The following is a 23,280-nucleotide window of genomic DNA, read 5'->3' on the forward strand; positions in this document are numbered from 1 at the left end:
AAAATTTATAAACCGGAAAATCCGAAAAGAATGCATAGAAGGAAAACAATGAATAAAATAAGTTAAATAAATAATATGAATAAAATGTGCAAAAAAAAATAAACTGATCAGAGTGAATCCAAAGAAGGAAACGAATAAAATAGATTAAATGAATCCAAATGAAAAAATGAATAAAAGGAATGGTAAAAGAAATAAATAATTAAAATGCAAAGATCACATACTTAAAATTAGTCAAGTGTTCAAAATAAATAAAATAAGCAAGACGAATAAAATCCATGAAATGAAAAAATTGAACAAATTTACTATTTAGAATGAAATTAAAAATCGTTTTTGAATGAAGTAAATGAATAAACCGGATTGTGAGAACTATTGTATCAGAAAGTTATGCATTGTTTTTGAAAATCTCATCATCTGAAAAATGGCTAATTAGTATGCAATGAACTTTCTAAAGTTTTCATTCTTTTTTTTATCACTTTTTCGTTTTCGTTTTTCTTTTCTAGGCAGCGACGTTTAAGATTATCTGGTGTTTCTACTTTATCAATAGACCTTAATTAGTTATAAGGAACCTGAAACGTTCAATTTGTTTTGGAATTCAATGTTGGATAGTAAAGTAAGACAAGGCCACATGTGCTTTCAAACCCTTTAAACAGAAAGCGACAGACGGAGAATGCGATTTGTGAATGGGAAAGGTAGACATTTTAATGTTTTCATTTGCATTGACGAAAATAGTGCGAAGCTATGCTATGTCGATAGCACAAAAGCCATTCAGTTGATTATAATGTAGTCCCTTTCCAGTCATCCTTATAGCTTGTATATTATTTCGTTTGGAATTTTCGTTCAGGAAATATGGATAAATGAGCGCTATACAAACTAATACTTCGAAAAAGAATTGGTTCTAATTTTCAGGATAAGTATTTAATTTGTTGGAAACGCAAGCGGCCAATGAAAGTGTCACTTGACATAATACTACTCTTGATGGATAGACATACTTGACGTTACAAGTCTTAATTTTCTGCGAATAAATATGTTTCTAATTACAATGGTCATGAAAAGAGTACCTTCGGCTTCATTTGTTATTACACAGTAATGTGTATGGAAAAAATGTTGTCAGATCAAACGTTTCCGTACACAGTACATCCAAGGCTCATCTACTAATTGTTGTCACATTGAATTTCAATTCAATTGAATTGTCCTTAGTATATAGCAAAAATGGACAACAGTAAATTAGAAGAAACATTGTACTTGGATCCCCCATCGAGAGTGGAGTCTTTGGGAGACTTTTTTTCCCGGAGCTAATTCGTGGATATTTTTAGGCTTTGATCCGTTATTCTTCATAATAGTTCATACCAATACAGTGAATATATATTGTCAATAATACATCACAAAAAAGATGTTCTTACTTTTCACATGGCATATTTGAGTTAAGTTAAGTTAAATATTTTTTTAGATAGCTATGAATTTCTTTAATTATAGTGTATGAATACTGCCGTTATAAGCATATTTGCCCCATGGTCTATGGGATTCCCTATATACATGGGACAATTATGCGTAGAACGGCAGAATAGAACTGAATTAAATTTTAGTTGATGTAGTTTTCGATTTTTGGTCGCCTGCCTACCCATAGTTCAACGTTTTGGAAAGATACACCTTTCATCTTGATGGCGTGAACATTTGAAAACCGTTATAGTTTTCTCACAATACAAAAATTTTGCAAATTTTCTCAGGACTACAAATATTTTATTTAACAAGTAGAATGTAGTATTAAACTTGTTTTCTTCTACACTAAAATGCAAAAAAAACTATTTACAGACAAAAAATAGTATTGTCTTCTCAAACCTCAAGAATTACATCGTACACGTGATTGGACATTAATAAATATTTCAGATTATCAGAAGATCTTATCACACAACTTAGAAATGGATAGAGAAACAGCAAGACAGTTGTGAGTCGTGACAGTTACCACGAACACGAAGAAAGCAAGACAGAGGACAGAGAGAAGAGAGAGAGAGAGAAAGAGAAAAAGAGAAGAGAGAGAGAAGAGAGAGAGAAAGAGAGAGAGAAAGAGAGAGAGAGAAGAGAGAGGAGAGAGAGAAAGAGAGAGAGAGAGAGAGAGAGAGAAAGAGAGAGAGAGAGAGAGAGAGAGAAGAGAGAGAGTAAGTGAGAGTGAGAAAGGGGCGGCGTGTGAGAAATGGCAAATTTTGTTTAGTGCCGTGACCTTATACTTACAGGTATATTATGCGATATATTTATTTCTTTACACCCGTTTTGTAAATAGCGTAACAAGTAATTTTTGCGCCATGACCTGTATAACTTAGATCTTGCGAAAGAAGCTAAATTTTCGCTAGAATTTTGGGATTCAAAAGTACAGTTGTTCGCGGTGATGCTACGACTATAATTATATGAGAAATCTTTTACCTCACTCCTAGGTTGATTACTTGGTGATCTATGAATTAATATACCATCCAACATCTACCTTACGGTTGAACGAAACACCTTATTCAAGGGATAAATTAAACACATAAACTCTAGAAAAAATTTCTCTATGAGGTCAACTTACACATTATTTTGTCTTTAAGAAAACTTGCATATTAATTTTTGAGAAATAATTTATATATTATTGAGGTAATTCACAAAACGTTTTAAGAAACGAATTCCTTGAATCACGTAGATGCGTTTCCATACTTCGATATTTAGAACCGGTTTAGTTTAGCCCCTAGAACACCAGTACATCAATACTCTGTATTTAACGGTCTCATTTTTAGATAGTGAAAATTGATAAGCGGGGAATAAAAATACAAAATGTTTAATATCTCCGCCGCTCGTTAACGGATTTTGACAATCTATAGCTTGTTAGAAAGGTATTTTCATAAGCTTTCGACATCTTTCTAGTTTGCGCGACATTGTTTGAAAGTTATTTGCCTAAAACGCAATTTATTTTGACAAAATCACCCATATCTCGAAAAGTAAACAACATATCGAAAATCAAAAATAATAGTGTCAAATGGCAACGTTAGGCCTTTCATTAGTTTCATTAGGATCGGTTCAGCCGTTGCTGAGATAATTTGACATTTTGTACATACATACATACATATACACACACATACAGACATTGTCTCAATTTGTCGATCTGAGTCGATTGGTATATGAAACTCGACCCTCCGGGCCTCGGAAAAAGTTTTCAAAGTTTGAGCGAATTCTATACATTTCTTTTGTAAGAAATGTAAAACGTTCTCGAATGCAGAAAAAACATATTATTTATTCAACTAATCGTTAAGGTACGAGGAATACTCATATACTAATGGTTTGTTTTGAATTTTGCGATTTTAGATGATCTATTGGTCTTCAATCGTGATCACCGCAAACCTCTTAAATAAAAAAGGGTTTCGGGGAAAAAGCCATAATTCCGATAATTGTCAATTTATTTTTATAAACTTATGCTTGTTTTCAGTTTGGACAAGGAAAAGTTTTTTTCAAATAACTTTTTTTCCTTTAAAGTGCCCAATTTGAACTTTTGAGGTAGGGAACATAATTACCTATGTTGGAAGAAAATTTCATTCAAATCAAAAATGGTTTTTTTGTAAATCGACTTTAAATTTTTAAAAACGATTTTTTTCAGTGTAGGAGTCAATGAAGAATTTTTTCAATATTTTAATTCGAAAATTTGACTAATTTTGTGAAAATCACTCCTACAACATTTTTTGTAGGACTTGTAATTTTTATACTAGAGCCATTTGAAGAAAATGGTAAAAAAAAGTTTGGCCCTTTTCAAAAGACAGGTTAGACCATTTTTGGAAAAACAAAGTATGCAAAGTGGCTTTTTGTGACAAAGTCTTCATGCACAGAAAGTTTCATTAAAATCTGAGAGGGTGCCGCCAACATTTGTTCGAGTTCTTAAATAACATATTTTTATGCACCTATGTAACATAAGTTTCTGTTAAATCTATTATTCACTTCACAGTGTAACTGCATTATGGTTTAAGTTCAAGTATTTCATCAACTTTTACTTATAGAATGTAATCTCAATTCAATTTTACGCTTCTCAATCGGAACACAATAAATTCACAACATTTGCAGCGTTTAGACGAGTTTGATTGCATGTTACATGTGCTTTTCTCTTCTACTCAATGAGCCTGTACTTTTGCACATCTGTTAGTTTGCTTTTCTATTATTGATGTATACCAAAATAGTATCGGTCAATTTATACACTTCTAATCAAGCTGCTTACATCTTTTTTTCTTTATTCAGCATGTTGTTATTATCCTTTTATTAGTATATCTCTACTACACGCTATCTATACTCATATAGGTACAAACGCTCGGGGCCTTCGCGATAACACAAACCTGGCCACAAACGCGACCATGCAATTGCAATAATCCACACTTACGCCCGCTATTTCGCCCACATGAAAAAAAACCGGTAGTTAAGTAAACGTAGCATCTTTAAACTTCCAAACGCGGTCTCAAGCATTAACCCACCACTCGCAAGATCATGAAACGGTCACGTCTGGAAGTCTTACCTCGGTCCTAGCAGTGTGGACTAATGTCTTCAGTTGAACCAATCAAAAAAGTGACGCTCATATTCACTAAACAACACGTTCCATGGTGACATGACCTGGAACTCTAGTGATATGGGAAACGGAGTCTCTTCTACCATCTGTACCATACACCAAAAATTAAGCAACAGACTCACGGTTCGCGTGCGATCAAACAAGAATACACACTACATCATTATAAAATCGAAATTATACACGTGATAAACACGTTAATATACAAATGCTTGAGCCCTTCGCGACCATCCACTGCACCTGCGCACGCGATCTCGTAAACATGATAACATCCCGGTAATAAAGTGAATGTCTCAGCTCCTATAAATTTTCAAACGCGGTCTCAAGCGTGAACTTAAAAAATTCCCGCCGTCGCACGATCATGAATCGATCACTTCCGGATGTTTCTATCCCTGATATCAGCAGACTAGGTCCATGCCTTCAATTGGACCAATTAAAAAAAGAAAGCTCTCATATCCACTGGACACCTCGTTACATAGCGACATGATCGAGGACTCTAGTGACTTAACTTACTCCCTGTCAGAATGTGAATTGTACACCGAAAACTAACTATCAGAATGAAGGTCCGCGAGACCATCCAAGAACGCACGCGTATATAGGAATGGCCACACGGTTACAAAATCCAGTATTGTACACGCGAAGTCACATTAACGCGAGCACACGTGACAAACACGACATACGAATATACGAACGCTTAAGCCCTTCGCGATTAACAACGCACAGCTACGTTCGCGATCGCGGAAACACCCCGGGAATAAGGAGAACGTTTTAGCACTTACGAAGTTTCAAACGCTGTCTCAAACGCGAACCTACAAACACTAGTGATACGGAAGATCTCACTCTCTTTTAGCATCTTAGCCGTACACCAAAAAATAAAGAATTAGACTCACGGTCCGCGCGCGATTATCCAAGAACACACGCGAATATACGAAAGGCACACGGTTATAAAATAGAAATTATACACGCGAAGTTACATACACGTTAGCACACGCGACTCACAAACGCACGCGCGATCGAACACGTTAACGTACAAATGTTCGAGCTCTTTGCGATGATACACGCGATCGCGAGTCCCTTCGCCCGCACATACCTGAACCGTACAATGAATATCACATTCAGAATCACGGCCCGCTACAATTGGCCTAAAGCAGTGTTTTAGTGGGCGACATTGCCTGTCTCGTCTGCAAGTTGTAGTGTGTGATTCTGACGGGGAGCCCTTCCGAGAACCTAGCTCTACAGCTCCAGTAGGATAACTCTCGAAAAAAAAATATTTCATCAACTTTTACTTATAGAATGTAATCTCAATTCAATTTCACGCTTCACAATCGGAACAAAGCGAATGCGCCAAGCTACAACAATTGTACCCTTGATTTTTTCTTCCGCGTGATTATTTACTTTTGTTCTGTTCGCAACCAAACTCTAAAAACAGGCCAGCAAAAACTGATTTTGTTTACATCGACACAGCTTACCGAGAAGATGAAAACAGCATTAATACCAAATATATAAATAAAAGTGTTGCTCGCAAAACCACGGCCACTATCACGTTTTAATGAATTCATTTATTATTTAATTTGAAGCAAGCAATTTGTATAATCTGCTTGGCCCTTTTGCAATAAGTACCGACAATCATGTCCCGACTGGATAATTCTGCGGGGATCATCGTGGTTGTAGAAAACAAGAACCAAGCACGACACCGACTGACCGAACCATAAGATAATGGTAATAAAAAGTCGCTTAATTTAAATTATGATTTATATTTGTTAGTGGAGATCTGTGCAAGTATCCCCCACCACCATTTCGTTCCTAGTAGGCGACGATTAGCTAAGGCACCATCAGGAATCATCGGACGATAAAAGGGCCTAACCTAATGAAAATATGACTCAACACAAAGGAGAAAGAGCGCGGCGAGATAGTGAATGAAGAAGCAATAAATATTTTGACAGTTCTTTACGTTTAATTTTATGGCTTTTTCATCTCCGTTCGCGAATCAGCTGTTGGTGGAAATTGCTGGAGCCGAGACGGAGCAAATCAGAAACTCCTAGTGAGTGACCCCCTCTTAATCATGGGACTTCTAAACGATGACGGAAGCTGATGATGGCAGTGATCAGTAGTTCATTTGTAGATTTTACCCGTTTCGCAGTAAATCAGTGCAACTTTTTCCCGGACGATGGTGGTTAAACGGCTATGAGCAGCGAAGCAATATTATGAAATCGGAGATAGATGGAGACTGACGCGCCACGATGAAAACTCTCAGATGGGGTTGGGGAATGGTTGTGTCGTTCTGGTGTTACGTCGGTAGGGCCGCCGAGAGGGGAGAGGGAACGTGGTGTTTCTTCCCGGGCCCGGAGTCCTGTAGGGGGCCCGGACTTTGAACAGAAGGAGTCATTCTGTCAAATATTTTTTCAATAATATTTTATTTGAAAATTCAATTAGTGTTTCAATGTTGGTATGATTTAATTTCCTCCAATTTCTATTAAAAAATCAATCGTACATTATTACATTATAAAGCTTATACCGCATGAAACTAATCAAAGGAAAACTTTGAAACTTGGAACTCAAAAACGATTTTAACGCGCAGTGGGCAAAAAACAAGTTGTTTTTTTGTGAATTGTGTTTTAAAAGACTGAAATTTACTTTCTATTTTACACTTTACAACAATTATTTCATAATTTTCACTAACTATTTAAAAAATTAAGTTAGTTAAAGTTGAAAGTTCTGGGCTCTCGAAATTGATTTTAATTCGTATTTTACTAATTAATTCGAAACTTTCAATCTGTATATGGGTTTCAAGAAAACTGTTTTTTTTAATGATTAGTACAATAGCGATTTTTTATTTTTTTCAAGACGACATGTGACTTCTATTTCTACTTATTTCAATCCGACGTGGCTGCTAAATGAATCACAAAATAATGTATTAGAAATAAGAAAAAACTCAGCAACCTTCTTTTAGAAAGCTCGACTGGTCAAATACGATTTGTGAAACTAATTCTGAATAACTCCACAAATCAAATAAGAACATGAAAATCCACGAAGAAATCAATCCACAGTAATTTTTCGTATTTTTTGTTTAAATACGAGACCCCGACAGTTTTTGCCATTTTTAACAAGCTTTCTCAATTTAAATTAATTTTTTCATTTTTTCTTTTGTTTCATATTTGTTTTTTTTTCCATTTCATCTAAGTTTTGTATTCTTTCTATTTTCTGCTTTCAATCTTATTTTACTTTTTTTATATTTTGCCCCATATTTTTCTTTTTCTATTTTTATTTTTTTGCATTTGTCTCAATTTTTCAATACGATTAATCTTTTAATGTTTTTTTTCCATTTTTGCTTTTTATCTATCGTTTTATTCGTTTCTTTATTTAACTCAAATTTTATTTTCTATTATATCTTTGTATTTTTTCATATCTTCCAATAAACTTATTGTATTATTTCTCATTAAATTTTTCATTATAGGTTTTTCTCATTTGCTTTTTTTTCTCTTTTTTCGTTTCAATTTTTTTTGTGTTCTGAAATTTTCTGTTCTCCATTTATCAGTTTTGAAATTTATGCTTTTCTTTTGTATGGATTTTTTCAATATTCACCCACCTTTTTATTGGTATGTTCCATTACACTTAGCATTTTCTTTTTTTACACATTTAAATAATTTTGAATTCTTTTTTTATTTTGTTACATTTTTTGTGGATATTTTTCTTATTACTTTATTTTGATCTTTTAGTGTTTTGGGCATGTTTTCGGTTTTCCATTTTATCAAAATTTATTTTCTTCCGCATTTAATTTTTAAAGATTTGTTTATTTATAAAATTTTCTCTTGTTTTCCTTCACGATAATTTTTGCCTGTTTTTTTCAATTTCTTCTACGATTTTCATTTCTACCCATTCAAACAATTTGGATTTTACATGTTTTCTATGATTTCACTATTGTCTATTTTTGGGCTTGTTCCTGTTTTCTATTTTTTCTTCATTCTATTCCTGTTTTCTATTTTTTCTTCATTCTATCTCCATTTATTTTTATTTTTAATGCTTCTTTGAGCTTTTTTATTGATTTTTTATGGTTATTTTTTTATTTTTTTCATTCCATTCTTGTACTTCATCATTTCTTTTGTTTTGAAACATTTTTAACATTTTCTTATTTCCCTGTTCTCATGCTTTCAATTTTTAAATGTGGTGCTAATTTTTGTATAGGGTAAGGTGGGGCAAATCCTACCTAGTAAATGGTTTTGGCTGTAAAATGCTCATTTTAAATCGGATCAAGTCGTTTTATATACCAAATTAAAGGTTAGACTCCTGGGCAACTTTCTGTATACAGCATTTTATTTAAATCTTTGGAATATCTTGAGATACAAGCGTTTTACAAAAATGTTCATTTTTGCTGTTTTCAAAAATGGTGGGGTAAACCCGATCCCCTATGTTTTTGGTTGATTTAGTGCAGATATTGCTCAAATTTTATGGCTTTTCAATGATAAATCAATGATAGTTGTGTTATTGAATTGTAACATGAAGAAAATGGAGTTCAATATCAATCTTGGAATGCTAAAATCACGAGCAGTAGCACGTAATGATATTCCCATTTGCATTGCAGCAATTGTTTGACGAATACTATAATCATGACGTTTTTGTGTCTTTCGTTTGTAATTATGAACCATTTTGCATAAAAATAATAAATAGTAACAATAAAAATATATATCAATTTGATAAATAAAAATTTACTTAGCAAAAAAGCAGTCGGATTTACCCCAATATTTTGAGGTCGGATTTGCCCCACCGCGTCATTTTTCATTACGATGCAATTAAAAAATATATGAAAAAGGTTGAACTAAATTCATCTATGTACATTGTAGGACTTAAACCAAAGAATTTAAATCCACTTACATTTATTATGTAATCACTTTAAGAATCAGAAATATCCTGTAGTCAATGATGCACAAAAGTCAAATCAAAAATTGTAAAAACACACTTTTTGTCGTATGAGCATCTTAATGTAGACTAATAAAATGCTGTCATACCACCATTATGATTATTGTCGATGCTCTACACGACAACATTGATATTAGTTCGCGTAGTACTTCTGTTTTTGGGTAACAAAGGGGGGTCGGGTTTACCCAACGGGCGGATTTGCCCCACCTTACCCTAATTGTTATTTTTACGACTATCTCAGTGGATCCATTTCGTTCATTTCTATATTTGTTATTGTAGTCTTGCTTTTATATTTTTGCTGTATTTATTTTTCTTCCTTTTTAATTTTTAATGTTTTCTATGTTCATGATGTTTTAGTTTTAATTTCGTTATTTACCCGTTTTTCACTATTTTACCCATTTTGTAATGTTTTTCTATTTCTGCAATGCTTTTCCAATTTTCTTTCTCATTTCCTTCGTTTAATTTGATTGTTTTAATTATGCATTCGGTTTTATTTCGCTATTTATTAAAATTGTTTTCACACATGAAAGATTTTTTAAATTTTTATATTGTCTTAATTTTGTCCTTTTTCTATTGTTTCTCCGTTTTGGATTTTTTTTTTATTTGATATTGGCAGGTTTTGACTATTTGCATATTTTTAATCTTTTTCCGTTATTTTAATGTCATTTTGTACCTTTTTTCTTTTATTTCATGATATCTATTTATTAGTTTCTCCTCATTTGTTCCTTTTGTTATTTTTCTCTCTTTAAATTCTATTTCCATTGAATGTTCTTTTTGTTTTTATTAAAATTTATAAAATTTTCATTTTGCTACTATTTCCGCAATTTCTGCAAAATTTTAATTATGAGTTCTTCAATAATATTGCACCAAATATATAACTAAAGAACTCGCGATATTCACCTGAATCAGTTTTCTCTGAAACTAAAAAAATCAGCAACTCTACCGAACAAATGAGAAGTTGTATTTTCAAAGACTGGCAATGTTGTAGCGCACCGACTTGGCCGAATGCGTTGATTTTTAACGAATTCTAGGTGGAACCAGACAAAGATTCGAAGAAATCCATACCGACTTCTGGATTAAATATGAAAATATTGATAAATCGGCTACTTTCAAAACCACTCCAAATTTCGAAAAGATATTTAAAAGGATTTACGATAAAAATTTGGTCGGCTTAAACTTGACGGATTTCTTTGCATGAAATTCAACAAATTCGAAAAAAAAACCTTCATTTGCCTTCGTGTAGGCTTTTTTTATTTGACATTTGCTCTTGGACAGTGGTGTCCAAGTAAGAGAAGAAACAAAGGGAATTTTGCTCGCGTATTGCTTGAATTCGAAGTACTTGCACGTCAGGTTAGTGAAACCGCTAAAAGTGACCAAATCAACTACCACCAGCGTAAAGGTAACCGGGAGGAACAGTGGCCGATATTTTCAAGCATATGAAGCTGTCGAAGATCACACAAAAATATCTGATTCGGCAGGCTTTCTGTACCTGTGGTTTGATGTGACATTTTCATTGCGACCGAGCCCGTCAACAAGGAAATTTATGTGAAAAAGTGCATGAAAATAACGTCTTTCATGAAGCAACACGATTATCCCGCGCTATTTTGTCCGAATTTTGAATTCTACCATTACGGAAAAAGGGCATGTAGTGGTATAACGCCTACAAGGATCTGGTGGCGCCCAAGGACAAGAACTCTTCCAACACACCAGAACTCGGCCCTGTCGAGGAATATTGATCCATCGTCAAGCGGAACCTGAAGAAGACTTAAAACTGTCAAAGTAAACTGTATGTGGCGAACAAATGGGACGAGGTGGTTGTACAGAATTTGATGGCAGTAATTAAATGACGCACAACCGAAAGCATAGCTGAATATTTTTCTGTATTTTATGCTATTTGAACTTAATCATTGTTGTTTGACAAAACTTTGATTATAGACGACGCCGGTGGTTAAGTGGTAAGCGTGACCGCTGCTCAGTCCAGTGGGTCTGGCTTCAATCCCAACCGAGGTCGTTAGGATGTTCTGAGGTGAAAACTCTGTGTCATGTCTTTATTCACAAGGGAAGTAGCGTCGTTGGTCCCGGTGTAGATAAACCGATATCTGGTTTTGGAGTCACTTCTCTTGTGTCAGTGATAGGCACACAGTGCGGACAGAGACCGACGGAAAATAAACAAAAAAAAATTACTGTGCCACCCTTTGAAATGATAAAAGTCATTGAAATTAACAGCACTATTCTCCTATAGTTCTCCATGAAATACATAGCTGATATTTATTTTTAAGATTTGGAGATTAACAGTTTCTGTGTTCGAAAAAACTACAATGATGGAGGGGGCCCTTATGCTAGATCCTCGAGGCTCGTAATTTCTCTCTACAGCCCTGTACGTCGGTAGTTATCGCGACAGACACTATTTCGATAGATGAATGAATCGAAATCAAAAAGTTGCAGCAGTTGGCAGGTGCTAAGATTCACAGTTAAGTTGGTTGAAATCAGTATGATAATAGAAACGTCTAGACGCTATTGGAATATTTTCTTAAGGAGGCGGAGGGGTGGTAAGCGTTCCAGCGTAAACATTTTCTTTTGCGAATTTTTCTAGAACTTTGCGTGAAGCGAATTGATCAAAATTTCATATAATGTCAATAACATTCTGTAATTTTTCTATGAAAAAATATCGACAAACGACTCGATGATGAAGCTTTTTTTGGAACGTCTCTAAAAAAACATGATTTGCGGTGTTACCTGCTATTCAAAAACTGCTTAACCGATTTCTTTCAAGCTTTGCGTACACATTCTATATAAAAAACTACCTAACCCCTACACTGGCGACATCCGTCTCCTCTACGATATCTCACGCCGCTTTAGTGGGACAAAGATTAATGCCCGTGAAAGCCACGTCTGGACAGTTGTTAACCGACCGCGCTGACCAGCTGAAACGCTGGTTCGAACACTTTGAAAACCTTTTGCAAGTGTCGGCCACGCCACCAACAACTCGGCATGATCCGCCAAGGATTCGATGTATTACCCGCGTCAACACCGAAGCTGCATCATTGCAAGAGATAGAAGCAGCCATCCGGAGCATGAAATCGATCGACCCCTGGATCGCATATCAGCAGAGATGCTCAAAGCTGACCCCGTAGTATCTGCACAACTGTTGCATCAATTATTCTACAATATCTGGAACAGCGCGACTTTTCCGGTCGACTGGATGCAAGGCGTCTTAGTGAAGGTACCCAAAAAAGGTGACCTGACTATATGGGATAATTGGCGGGGCATCATGTTACTGTGTATCGTTCTCAAAGTTCTCTGCAAAGTGATCCTGAACCGGATACAGGAGAAGATTGACGCAACTCTCCGACGGCAGCAGGCAGGATCCCGTGCCGGACGATCCTGTGCGGACCATATTGTCACGCTCCGTATCATCCTGGAGCAAGTCAATGAATTCCAAGAGTCTTCGACCGTCTCAATCACGAAAATATGTGGGGAGCCCTGAGACGCAAGGGAGTCCCTCAGAAGATCATCGGTCTAATTGAAGCTACGAGGCATTTTCGTGCAGAATATTGCACGATGGTGTCTTGTCTGACCCCATCCGGGTCGTGGCTGGAGTTAGGCAAGGATTTATTCTATCACCGCTACTATTCCTCATCGTAATTGACGAAATCCTGGTAGAAGCGATTGACCGTGAACCAAATCGTGGGTTGCTGTGGCAACCTATTACTATGGAGCATCTGAATAACTTTGAATTGGCTGATGACGTTGCTCTCCTAGCACAACGGCGCTCTGACATGCAGAGTAAGCTTGATGATCTTGCCGATCGCTCCTCAAAATCAACGTCAACAAGACCAATCGTTGGATATAAACACGGTGAACCCTTCCAGCTTTACGGTACCTGGACAAAAGCTTCGAATATCTTGGTAGCCAAATGGCGTCTGATGGAGGCACCAAGGTCGACATAGGAGCACGGATCAAGAAGGCGAGGGCTGCTTTTGCGAGTTTAAGAAATATCTGGAAAAACAATCAGATTAGTCGACACACCAAAACCCGAATATTCAACCAGAACGTGAAATCAGTACTACTATATGCCAGTGAAACCTGGTGCGTATCACTGGAGACCACGCAACGTCTGCAGGTTTTCATCAATAGATGCCTGCGGTACATAATTCGTGCATGGTGCATGGTTCACAACTGGATCTCTAATGCTGAGCTCCATCGTCGATGTCATCAGAAGCCGATAGCGACAAGCTGATTCCGCAGGGGCGGAAACGAAATCTGCAAGCAAGTGTTAGACTGGAACCCAGCAGGACATCGCAACAGAGGCAGACCCAGACGCTCATGGCGGCGCAGCCTCAACAAGGAAATAAAAGAAGTCCACGAAAGTTTGACCTGGCAGCAGGTCAAAGCGATGGCGGGCAATCGCCCAGGATGGCGATCTTTCACAACGGCCCTTTGCACTACCAGGGGTGCGCAGGAATAAAAGTAAGTAAGTTGGAACCGGCGTCAGCGTGATGGCTCTAGGGCTTTCAGGTCAGCTCGTAGTGCATATAAAAAATGTCTTAGATCTGCAGAACGGGCTGGCTGGCAAAACCTATGCACTAATGTCTCTAGTCTGAACGAGGCTAGCAGGTTAAATAAAAATCTCTCCAAATTGAATGATTTTCAGATGAACTTCTTAAAAACCAGAGATGGTGCTTATGTGACGGACGGAAAAGATGTTCTTAATTGTCTCTTCGACACACACTTTCCAGGCTGTATCGATCCGCAGCTGAACAATGTTTACAGATCTCATTCTGGTGATTCGGACTCGTGGGCGTTAGCACGCACATTGGTTTCCACTGAATCGGTCAAGTGGGCAGTTGACAGCTTTGCTCTATACAAATCACCCGGAAAAAATGGAATACTTCCCGTGCTACTGCAAAAGGGATTTGATATTCTTAAACATGCCTTGAAAAAAATAATGCTTTCCATTCTTGCTACCGGGTATATCCCGAAAGCATGGTGAGAAATAACTGTTAGATTTATTCCCAAAGAGGGCGCTCAAGCTATGAAGAGGCCAAGTGTTTTAGGCCTATCAGCTTAAGTTCTTTTCTTCTGAAAGCTTTGGAACGCATAATCGATGATTACATCAGGAACGTTAGTTTAGTTGAATATCCACTGCACAAAATGCAACATGCATATCAGTGTGGGAACTCCACGATCACACTGCTTCACGATGTTGTTTACAACATTGAGAAAGCCTTCTCGCTCAAGCAATCTAGCTTGGGTGTATTCCTAGATATTAAGGGTGCTTTTGACAATGTGTCCTTCCAGTCTATTCTGAAAGCGACGCGCGGTCATGGGATACCTGCATGTATCTCGGGTTGGATAAACGCAATGCTTAGTAACCGCATACTTTGCTCGTCACTGCGACAGGCTGAGATACAGAAGTAGAGTATTTGCGGTTGTCCTCAGGGCGGCGTTCTGTCACCTTTGTTATGGAACTTGGTAGCTGACGGCTTGTTGAAAAAACTCAATGAGGATGGATTTTCAACCTACGGGTTTGCTGACGATTACCAAATACTAATTACTGGATTTTGCATCGGAACAATCTTTGACTTAATGCAACAGGCATTAAGAGCTATCGAACAGTGGTGTCGACAAGTTAAACTATCAGTTAACCCAAGCAAAACTTCAATGGTTCTTTTCACGAAGAAGCGAATAACAACCGGGGTTCGTCCCTTGCAGTTCTTGGATTCTGAGCTACTGTGTGCAGATCAAGTTTAATACGTTGGAGTCATATTGGATTCCAAACTGAATTGGTCTGCTCACATTGAGTTCAGAGTCAAGAAAGCGTGCATGGCCTTCGGGCAGTGCAGTCGAACTTTTAGAAAGTCCTGGGGTCTCAAACCTAAATACATCTATTGGATTTACAGGACAATTGTACGTCCAATACTGTCATACGGATGCCTTGTGTGGTGGCAGAGGGGAGAGATGGTGACAGTCCAGTCAAAACTAAACCATCTGCAAAGAATGGCGCTCATGGCGTTGACTGGTGCTTTCACCACGACTACGACTGCTGCTCTTGAGGCACTTCTAAATATCAAACCATTACACATACACCTCAAACAAGAAGCACTAGCATGTGCATACAGACTGCAGGTTACTGGACTTTGGAACAGTAACCATGTTGATCTTGCTACCAGTCATACACAATTGTGGTCACAAATGGTTACATGGGGTGAAGATATTCTTGCTCCCAGCGATATTATACTCACATGTAGTTTTCCTTACAGGACATTCCATGTGAAGATTCCCTCTCGAGAGGAGTGGTTGTCTGGCTTTATGGAAAGACAACAACAAACGCAAGTGGTCTATTACACTGACGGTTCTCTGATGGAGGGACGTGCTGGTGCGGGTGTCTACTGTCGTGAAATGAGATTGGAACAATCTCACTCACTTGGTAGATACTGTACTGTATTCCAAGCAGAAATCTTTGCGATTATGTGCGGGGTGCAATCGGCCCTTCAACTGAGTTTGTCCGGCAGAGTTATAAACTTCTGCTCCGATAGTCAGGCTGCAATCAAGGCCCTTAGCTCAGACAAATCCCGGTCCAAGCTAGTGATCGCGTGCCGAACCCAAATCGAAGAACTAAGCATTGTCAATACTACTACTACTTGTCTGGGTGCCCGGACCTTGCGGTATTACTGGAAATGAATGGGCTGGTTCAGCGATTGACGTCGTTGGTCCTGAGCCCGCGCTGCCAATTTTGACAAGTTGGATAAGAGAAAAAATACGGTCCTGGGCTTCGTCCGAGCACCGTAATTATTGGAGAAATCTACAAACGTGTCGCCAAACAAAGGCGTTTCTAGAACAACGGTGCCGAGTGCTTTCGAAAAATCTCCTACATTTTTCAAAGCTCCACTGCGGCATGCTCACCAGGGCTTTAACCGGCCACTGCAAACTCAATTATCACATGGCAACTATTCAGCGCGCTGAGTCTTTTTCATGTGATCTTTGTGAATCCGACTACGGAACCTCATATCATCTGATATGCAACTGTCCAGCGGTAGCGCAATTGCGATTTCGAGTCTTCAGCCGTCCTTATATAGACGAAACCATGTTTGGTCGACTGAAACTCAGAGACATACTAAAGTTTCTTATCCAATGTGGTAAAGAGCTTTAGGCTTATTCGCAGGCAAGTTGAACTACTTGTGAATTTAACTTACCTGTTGTTTATTTTTGTTTTGTGCTGTTATTTTTCCCACCCTTCCAATTCTACTTCCCCACACCTCCTTGTCCTTTCCTTCCCCTCAGGAAATGATGAAAACACACGGCAAGGCACAAATCCCCAACTACATATGGGGAACGTGCCATCCTTTGGTAGAATGTGTCAGTCTAACCAGAAGAAAAAAATATTATGAGGATTTTGATTGATAAATGCCACACCTGGAGTATTCTACTAAAGGTACAATTACTAGCTGAAATTTGGAGGCGGCCAGCTCCGTTTTCAGCAAGTCTTCAATAGTTGATCTCGATTCGGTGAACACACCGTCAATCTCTACGTCTCATTAAGGGACACACACAGGGTATTTCAATGTGAACAACTGATCGCTAGTAACCGCGTCTGCTTGCTTCAAGTTGGACAAAGCATCGCACAAAGCTTTATTTTTCTAAACTTTGTAATTTAGTTTGAGGTTTGAAAGCGGTTTGTCAGAGTAATTGCATTAAGTAATTTCACTTTGGCTTGGCAAGACCACCTTCTTGGTAAGCATCGACACGAAACTGGTTGTTTGGTTGCAGATTGGGAAAATGTGTATTATGAAGTGGGATAGGCGAGAGTGGAACATTAGAGAAAGCAATATAATTCAAATCTACGCCCACAATTTCATCCAACTGCATGTCGGATAATCGAATCGTCACAAAAACAGAACAAACAACCAAATGGTAATTTCCTATTTTTTGACTGAAACACAGATTTCAATATGGCATCATACCGTCCGTACTTCACATCAGCACGTAGAAGCAACTCCAAAGCTTTCTTTACTAGCGAACAGCACAATGACAGAAACTCTAAAGAATCGTTTCGGGAACACTAAACCAGCAATTCGTGCTGGATCATCGGAAATTTGCTGTCGTTCATTAGGTTAAAGAGTGCCCTTGCTTCACATACGAGTTGGGTTTCTGCGTCAGACACTCACACATATAGACATTTTGCGATCTCGACGAACTGAGTCGAATGGTATATGAGACTCGGACCTCCGTGCCTCGGTAAAAAAGTCGATTTTCAGAGTGATTGCATATCCTTTCTATATGAAAAAGGCAAACATGCTATTGATAGATTTCGCAATGCTTACACAAATTTGACCTGACATCCCTGCCTCGCATTGTAACTTTTCCATTGAAGTTCTGCTTAGAAATATGGAAACAATAGGTTGGTTATTGTTTACCAAAATGTAGCTAGTAACCATGCATATCCAGGGCTCATCGCCAAGTCCAAGGTACCTCCAGAGAGAACTTGGCCCTAAACCCACTTTATACTTTACATTTTAATTAGGTAATAAAGGTCGCCAAGCAAAGTACCCATTTTGATTCAATGTGCCTTAACTAAAGAAAAAGTAGTCGCAGCCAAAGTTTCTATGTGATATAATCACTAGACCGGCAACAATTTTCACTTTTTTTGGGAACACTGCACATTTGAAAATAGTAATTGTACAAATCATATGCAAAATATGAGCTTTTTCCGATTACTCTAATTCACTCACACGAGGTTTCAAGTTTCTATAGTAATATATATGGAAACTCGGAAGTAAAACCTTAATAAAATCAAATAAATTCCACAGTAGTTCTGCACACCCCAAAACTTATGGTCGCATACCATATATCATAACGAACAGCTTTGTCGAAGGATGCATATTGATTGGAGGTTCCCCGACAAAGTTAAATAAGATTGAACACCAACCGATTTTTTTCAAAAATGTTATTCCAAGCATGTACGAGAAAGAGAGGCAACATATAACTTTATATGAGAATATCTTTTGACTGCGAAATCGGATCCATATGCAGTTTTCGGCAATGTTGATCCTTACACTTTAAGCTATATACCTGCAGATTATGAGATGCATAAGATGATACTGGCATTTTTTTACTGAACTTATTGTGTCTTTTGCCATGTTTCATATATTTTCACTTACAAACTTTAAAGCTCCTGTGAATGAACTAGAGTTTTCGGAAAAAGCTCATATTTGACAATTGGTATGTGAGACCAATTGCCGTTTGTTATAACAGTGTTCCGAAGTATAGTCGAAATTGTTGCCGGTCTAATAATCACTGTACTACTGCTTTAGTGGAACAGATCCCAGACTACGTCAAGGTACAGTATCATGCAAAGGGATTCGGCTTTGTCACCGATTTATGCATATAAAACCTTTGTTAAACTCTAATTGAAGAATATCAAACGAGATGGTAAATAATCACGATTCAAATTATGCGCCATAATCGCTGGTAAAACTATCGACCTAGCTGAATTATGCTTTCGAAAAAATGGTTGTAATTTTTTGTCGCACTACCACACTGAACCGGCACTCGAAACGTTATCCATTCATATCATATCATGTCGTCGCTCAAATCTGAAAGGATCCATAGTGTTAGTAAGATTGTCCAAAGTTCTTGGATTTCAAAATGGCGCTTATCATCAGTTTTCTATGTCTACTAACCAGCCCTTTTCAAATGACACCCCAACCCAAGCTAAGAGAAACCAAACGCACGATTTACAATGATCATGTTTTACAAAATGAAACTGACATTGATTACAAAATTTGAATATCTTTCCGTTGAAAAGTTAGTGTTGGTGCCCTCTATGTGGTGAAGTGTAGAACTTATTTTCTTTAGTTAAAGATGATTCATGCACTAATTTTTTTCAAGCATCCTATTCAACTAAACCCAACCATTATTTCGCAAGTTCGTGGGATGTGTTGCTAGGCCCCATGCAAAACTGACTCAAACATCACTTCATTAAAATATTAATAACATCTCCCAAGGAAGTTGGATTTATCTGCAGTCTTCGACAAAGTTGTATACAATAAAATATTAAGTGATAGATTTAAAATCAGAAAAATGAATTTATTTGGATGTTGATCAAAATAAATTGAATTAAGATAAAATCATATGTAAATTAAGTTGAAATTCGGTTGAAAAATAGTTTAAAAGTTGGTTGAAATTAAATTAGATGGATTTTAGTGAAAACTAAACTGTAATTTGGTTGAAATCGAATATTCCAACAGCTTAACCCAAAAATATACTAAATCCGGAAACAAATTCCTGTATGCATTGCCAATTAATTGAAATTTATACAGCTACTCCCATGCCAACTCCCAATGCCACACAGGTGCAACCTTCTTTGCGGCGAATTAAACGACCATTAAACACATTATTTCTGGTAAGTTTTGCTCCGTTGACTAAAAAATAATAAACAACTTTTTTTCGCCTTCCATTCCCGTTCTGCAGTTTTCGTGCCGTTGGCGATTCATGCCCCTCGCTCGCCTGGATTCCACCACGATCTGAGCTCTCATTAAATTATTACTTCTATTTACCTTCCATGAAACCGTGGGCCGTAGTTTAAATCAATTTTAATTAATATTCACCAGTCGGTTTAACCTCTTGACGGTGATGGCGCTCATCAGTTTGGATCGGTGTGAAAACAGCAACAAAGAAGGCTTTGTTTCCATGGGAATAAAAAATATCATCGTCATAATTAATTTCAGTCACATTTCCGATCAATCCTGCATTGATATACGCAAATTTAGAAAATGTGTGAAGAACCGAAACTACATTATCAACCATAAACAAATCAACAGCTGGGTTGTTGCCCCCTTAACACGCACGTAAAAGCCACCATCAGAGTAGCATATGCATAACCTCGTTGCTATGAGCAACAGGGCAAACTTTTCGCAGCAGATTTCCCATATTTCCCTGCCACAATCGATCGCGACATCGCGATTAAAAATAATATACACTCATTCTCTTTTTATCTGTTGGACCATTCTCGATTAAAAGTCACCGATTCCTTTGTTTTCCCCGGAGCATATTCTGCTCTCATATCCGGATAATGTTCACCGATCGGTTTATTATATTATTAAATATCCAGCTCGCGATCATGGGAAGTAAACTTTCGTCGTCTTCGTTCAAGCTACGATCGTTACTTGTTTCTGTTTTCTTTATCGCGCTCCCCGGCACAACTAGGGTAGATATGCAGATTATTATTTTTTGATCATTATTCAGAGGACCCAGGTTGGTTCTGAGGCACATACAAGCACGACCTTTGCTGAGTGGCTCCGAAAGTCATGCTTTAAATTAACTCTTTTTCTTTGTAAGCAATTTAACTCCCATTCTCCTTCTCTTCGCAAGCACCTGGGAGAAGCACGGCGAGATTCAAGATTATCATGCTTCCCCCACCACCGCTCTCAACCGGACCCTTTTGCCGACCCTGTCCCTAGACCGATTAACGCCGATCCTTGCTCTGCTCGGGCATTGTTCTCTGTTTCCTTCACGTTCACGCTCGCCTGCCTTGATTCATTCAAACTCGCACGGGACTCCATTGTCAAAATTCAAATTTTCCCACCGTGTCGATGGTTGCTGCGATCCTATCCAGCATCCGAAAGCGGTGTACGTTGTGCGGTCATCATTAGCCAAAGTCCAATGTTGGGTCGCTTGCTATGGCAAGCTGAAGGGGGTAAAAATGAGCTGTGGACTTACCGTAAGTTTTATCTCGAATTTCACTATCGCTGTTATCTGAAATTAAACCGAGAAGTAAAAGGAAAGGTAAATGAGATAATTGCAGTGATCGTGGCTCCTACAAGCAGAAGCGAACTATGCTAACGAGGGTTATTTCAATATGTCTATTCAATCCCTATACTGAGCTACGATCTGAGATTAAAACCAGTTGATGTTTTCGACCAAAATTGCAGTTGAAACATTTTTTTACAGCACATCTCCTTCGAAGTAGATCATCAGAGTAATGTGGGCTAATTTACACCAAAAACCACAAAGCATGAATCACAATCTAACAGAATCTGACTGAAAGAGCCCGCAAATTCGCTAAAACGAATGGAAAAATAGAAGCGGAAGCAAATTTGAATTTTATCGTTAGCTCTTCATATCATCACGGGAGGCCATGACGTTGACCAATCGGTAGCTGTCGAACGTGAATAGTGGGCGAAATGAGTAAAAATTTAGAACATTTCCTATTTCCTATTACTTATTTCATCATTCTTCGCTCTTCGTTGTTCGTTCTTCGTCCGTCGTTATTCGTTCTTCGTTCTTCGTTCTTCGTTCTTCGTTCTTCGTTCTTCGTTCTTCGTTCTTCGTTCTTCGTTCTTCGTTCTTCGTTCTTCGTTCTTCGTTCTTCGTTCTTCGTTCTTCGTTCTTCGTTCTTCGTTCTTCGGTCTTCGTTCTTCGTTCTTCGTTCTTCGTTCTTCGTTCTTCGTTCTTCGTTCTTCGTTCTTCGTTCTTCGTTCTTCGTTCTTCGTTCTTCGTTCTTCGTTCTTCGTTCTTCGTTCTTCGTTCTTCGTTCTTCGTTCTTCGTTCTTCGTTCTTCGTTCTTCGTTCTTCGTTCTTCGTTCTTCGTTCTTCGTTCTTCGTTCTTCGTTCTTCGTTCTTCGTTCTTCGTTCTTCGTTCTTCGTTCTTCGTTCTTCGTTCTTCGTTCTTCGTTCTTCGTTCTTCGTTCTTCGTTCTTCGTTCTTCGTTCTTCGTTCTTCGTTCTTCTTTGTTCGTTCTTCGTTCGTCGTTCTTCGTTCGTTGTTCTTCGTTCTTCGTTCTTCGTTCTTCGTTCTTCGTTCTTCGTTCTTCGTTCTTCGTTCTTCGTTCTTCGTTCTTCGTTCTTCGTTCTTCGTTCTTCGTTCTTCGTTCTTCGTTCTTCGTTCTTCGTTCTTCGTTCTTCGTTCTTCGTTCTTCGTTCTTCGTTCTTCGTTCTTCGTTCTTCGTTCTTCGTTCTTCGTTCTTCGTTCTTCGTTCTTCGTTCTTCGTTCTTCGTTCTTCGTTCTTCGTTCTTCGTTCTTCGTTCTTCGTTCTTCGTTCTTCGTTCTTCGTTCTTCGTTCTTCGTTCTTCGTTCTTCGTTCTTCGTTCTTCGTTCTTCGTTCTTCGTTCTTCGTTCTTCGTTCTTCGTTCTTCGTTCTTCGTTCTTCGTTCTTCGTTCTTCGTTCTTCGTTCTTCGTTCTTCGTTCTTCGTTCTTCGTTCTTCGTTCTTCGTTCTTCGTTCTTCGTTCTTCGTTCTTCGTTCTTCGTTCTTCGTTCTTCGTTCTTCGTTCTTCGTTCTTCGTTCTTCGTTCTTCGTTCTTCGTTCTTCGTTCTTCGTTCTTCGTTCTTCGTTCTTCGTTCTTCGTTCTTCGTTTTTCGTTCTTCGTTCTTCGTTCTTCGTTCTTCGTTCGTCGTTCTTCGTTCTTCGTTCTTCGTTCTTCGTTCTTCGTTCTTCGTTCTTCGTTGATTTCTGATTTCAGATTTCAGATTTCTGATTTCTGATTTCTGATTTCTGATTTCTGATTTCTGATTTCTGATTTCTGATTTCTGATTTCTGATTTCTGATTTCTGATTTCTGATTTCTGATTTCTGATTTCTGATTTCTGATTTCTGATTTCTGATTTCTGATTTCTGATTTCTGATTTCTGATTTCTGATTTCTGATTTCTGATTTCTGATTTCTGATTTCTGATTTCTGATTTCTGATTTCTGATTTCTGATTTCTGATTTCTGATTTCTGATTTCTGATTTCTGATTTCTGATTTCTGATTTCTGATTTCTGATTTCTGATTTCTGATTTCTGATTTCTGATTTCTGTTTT

General features: G+C 37.8%; 1 protein-coding gene across 2 annotated transcripts in view; it reads right to left on the bottom strand.

Annotated features, from left to right (window-relative positions):
* The window catches only part of LOC131678920 (uncharacterized), a 466,403-nt gene that overhangs the window by 375,617 nt on the left and 67,506 nt on the right, over window positions 1–23,280 (bottom strand). For both annotated transcript variants that reach the window (XM_058959364.1, XM_058959363.1), the window contains exon 3: window positions 21,200–21,235. In XM_058959364.1, coding sequence (XP_058815347.1) covers window positions 21,200–21,235 — 36 coding nt within the window. The remainder of the gene's footprint in view (window positions 1–21,199; window positions 21,236–23,280) is intronic.

Source organism: Topomyia yanbarensis, chromosome 2, assembly GCF_030247195.1.
Source record: "Topomyia yanbarensis strain Yona2022 chromosome 2, ASM3024719v1, whole genome shotgun sequence".
In the NCBI taxonomy this organism is placed as follows: Eukaryota; Metazoa; Arthropoda; class Insecta; order Diptera; family Culicidae; genus Topomyia; species Topomyia yanbarensis.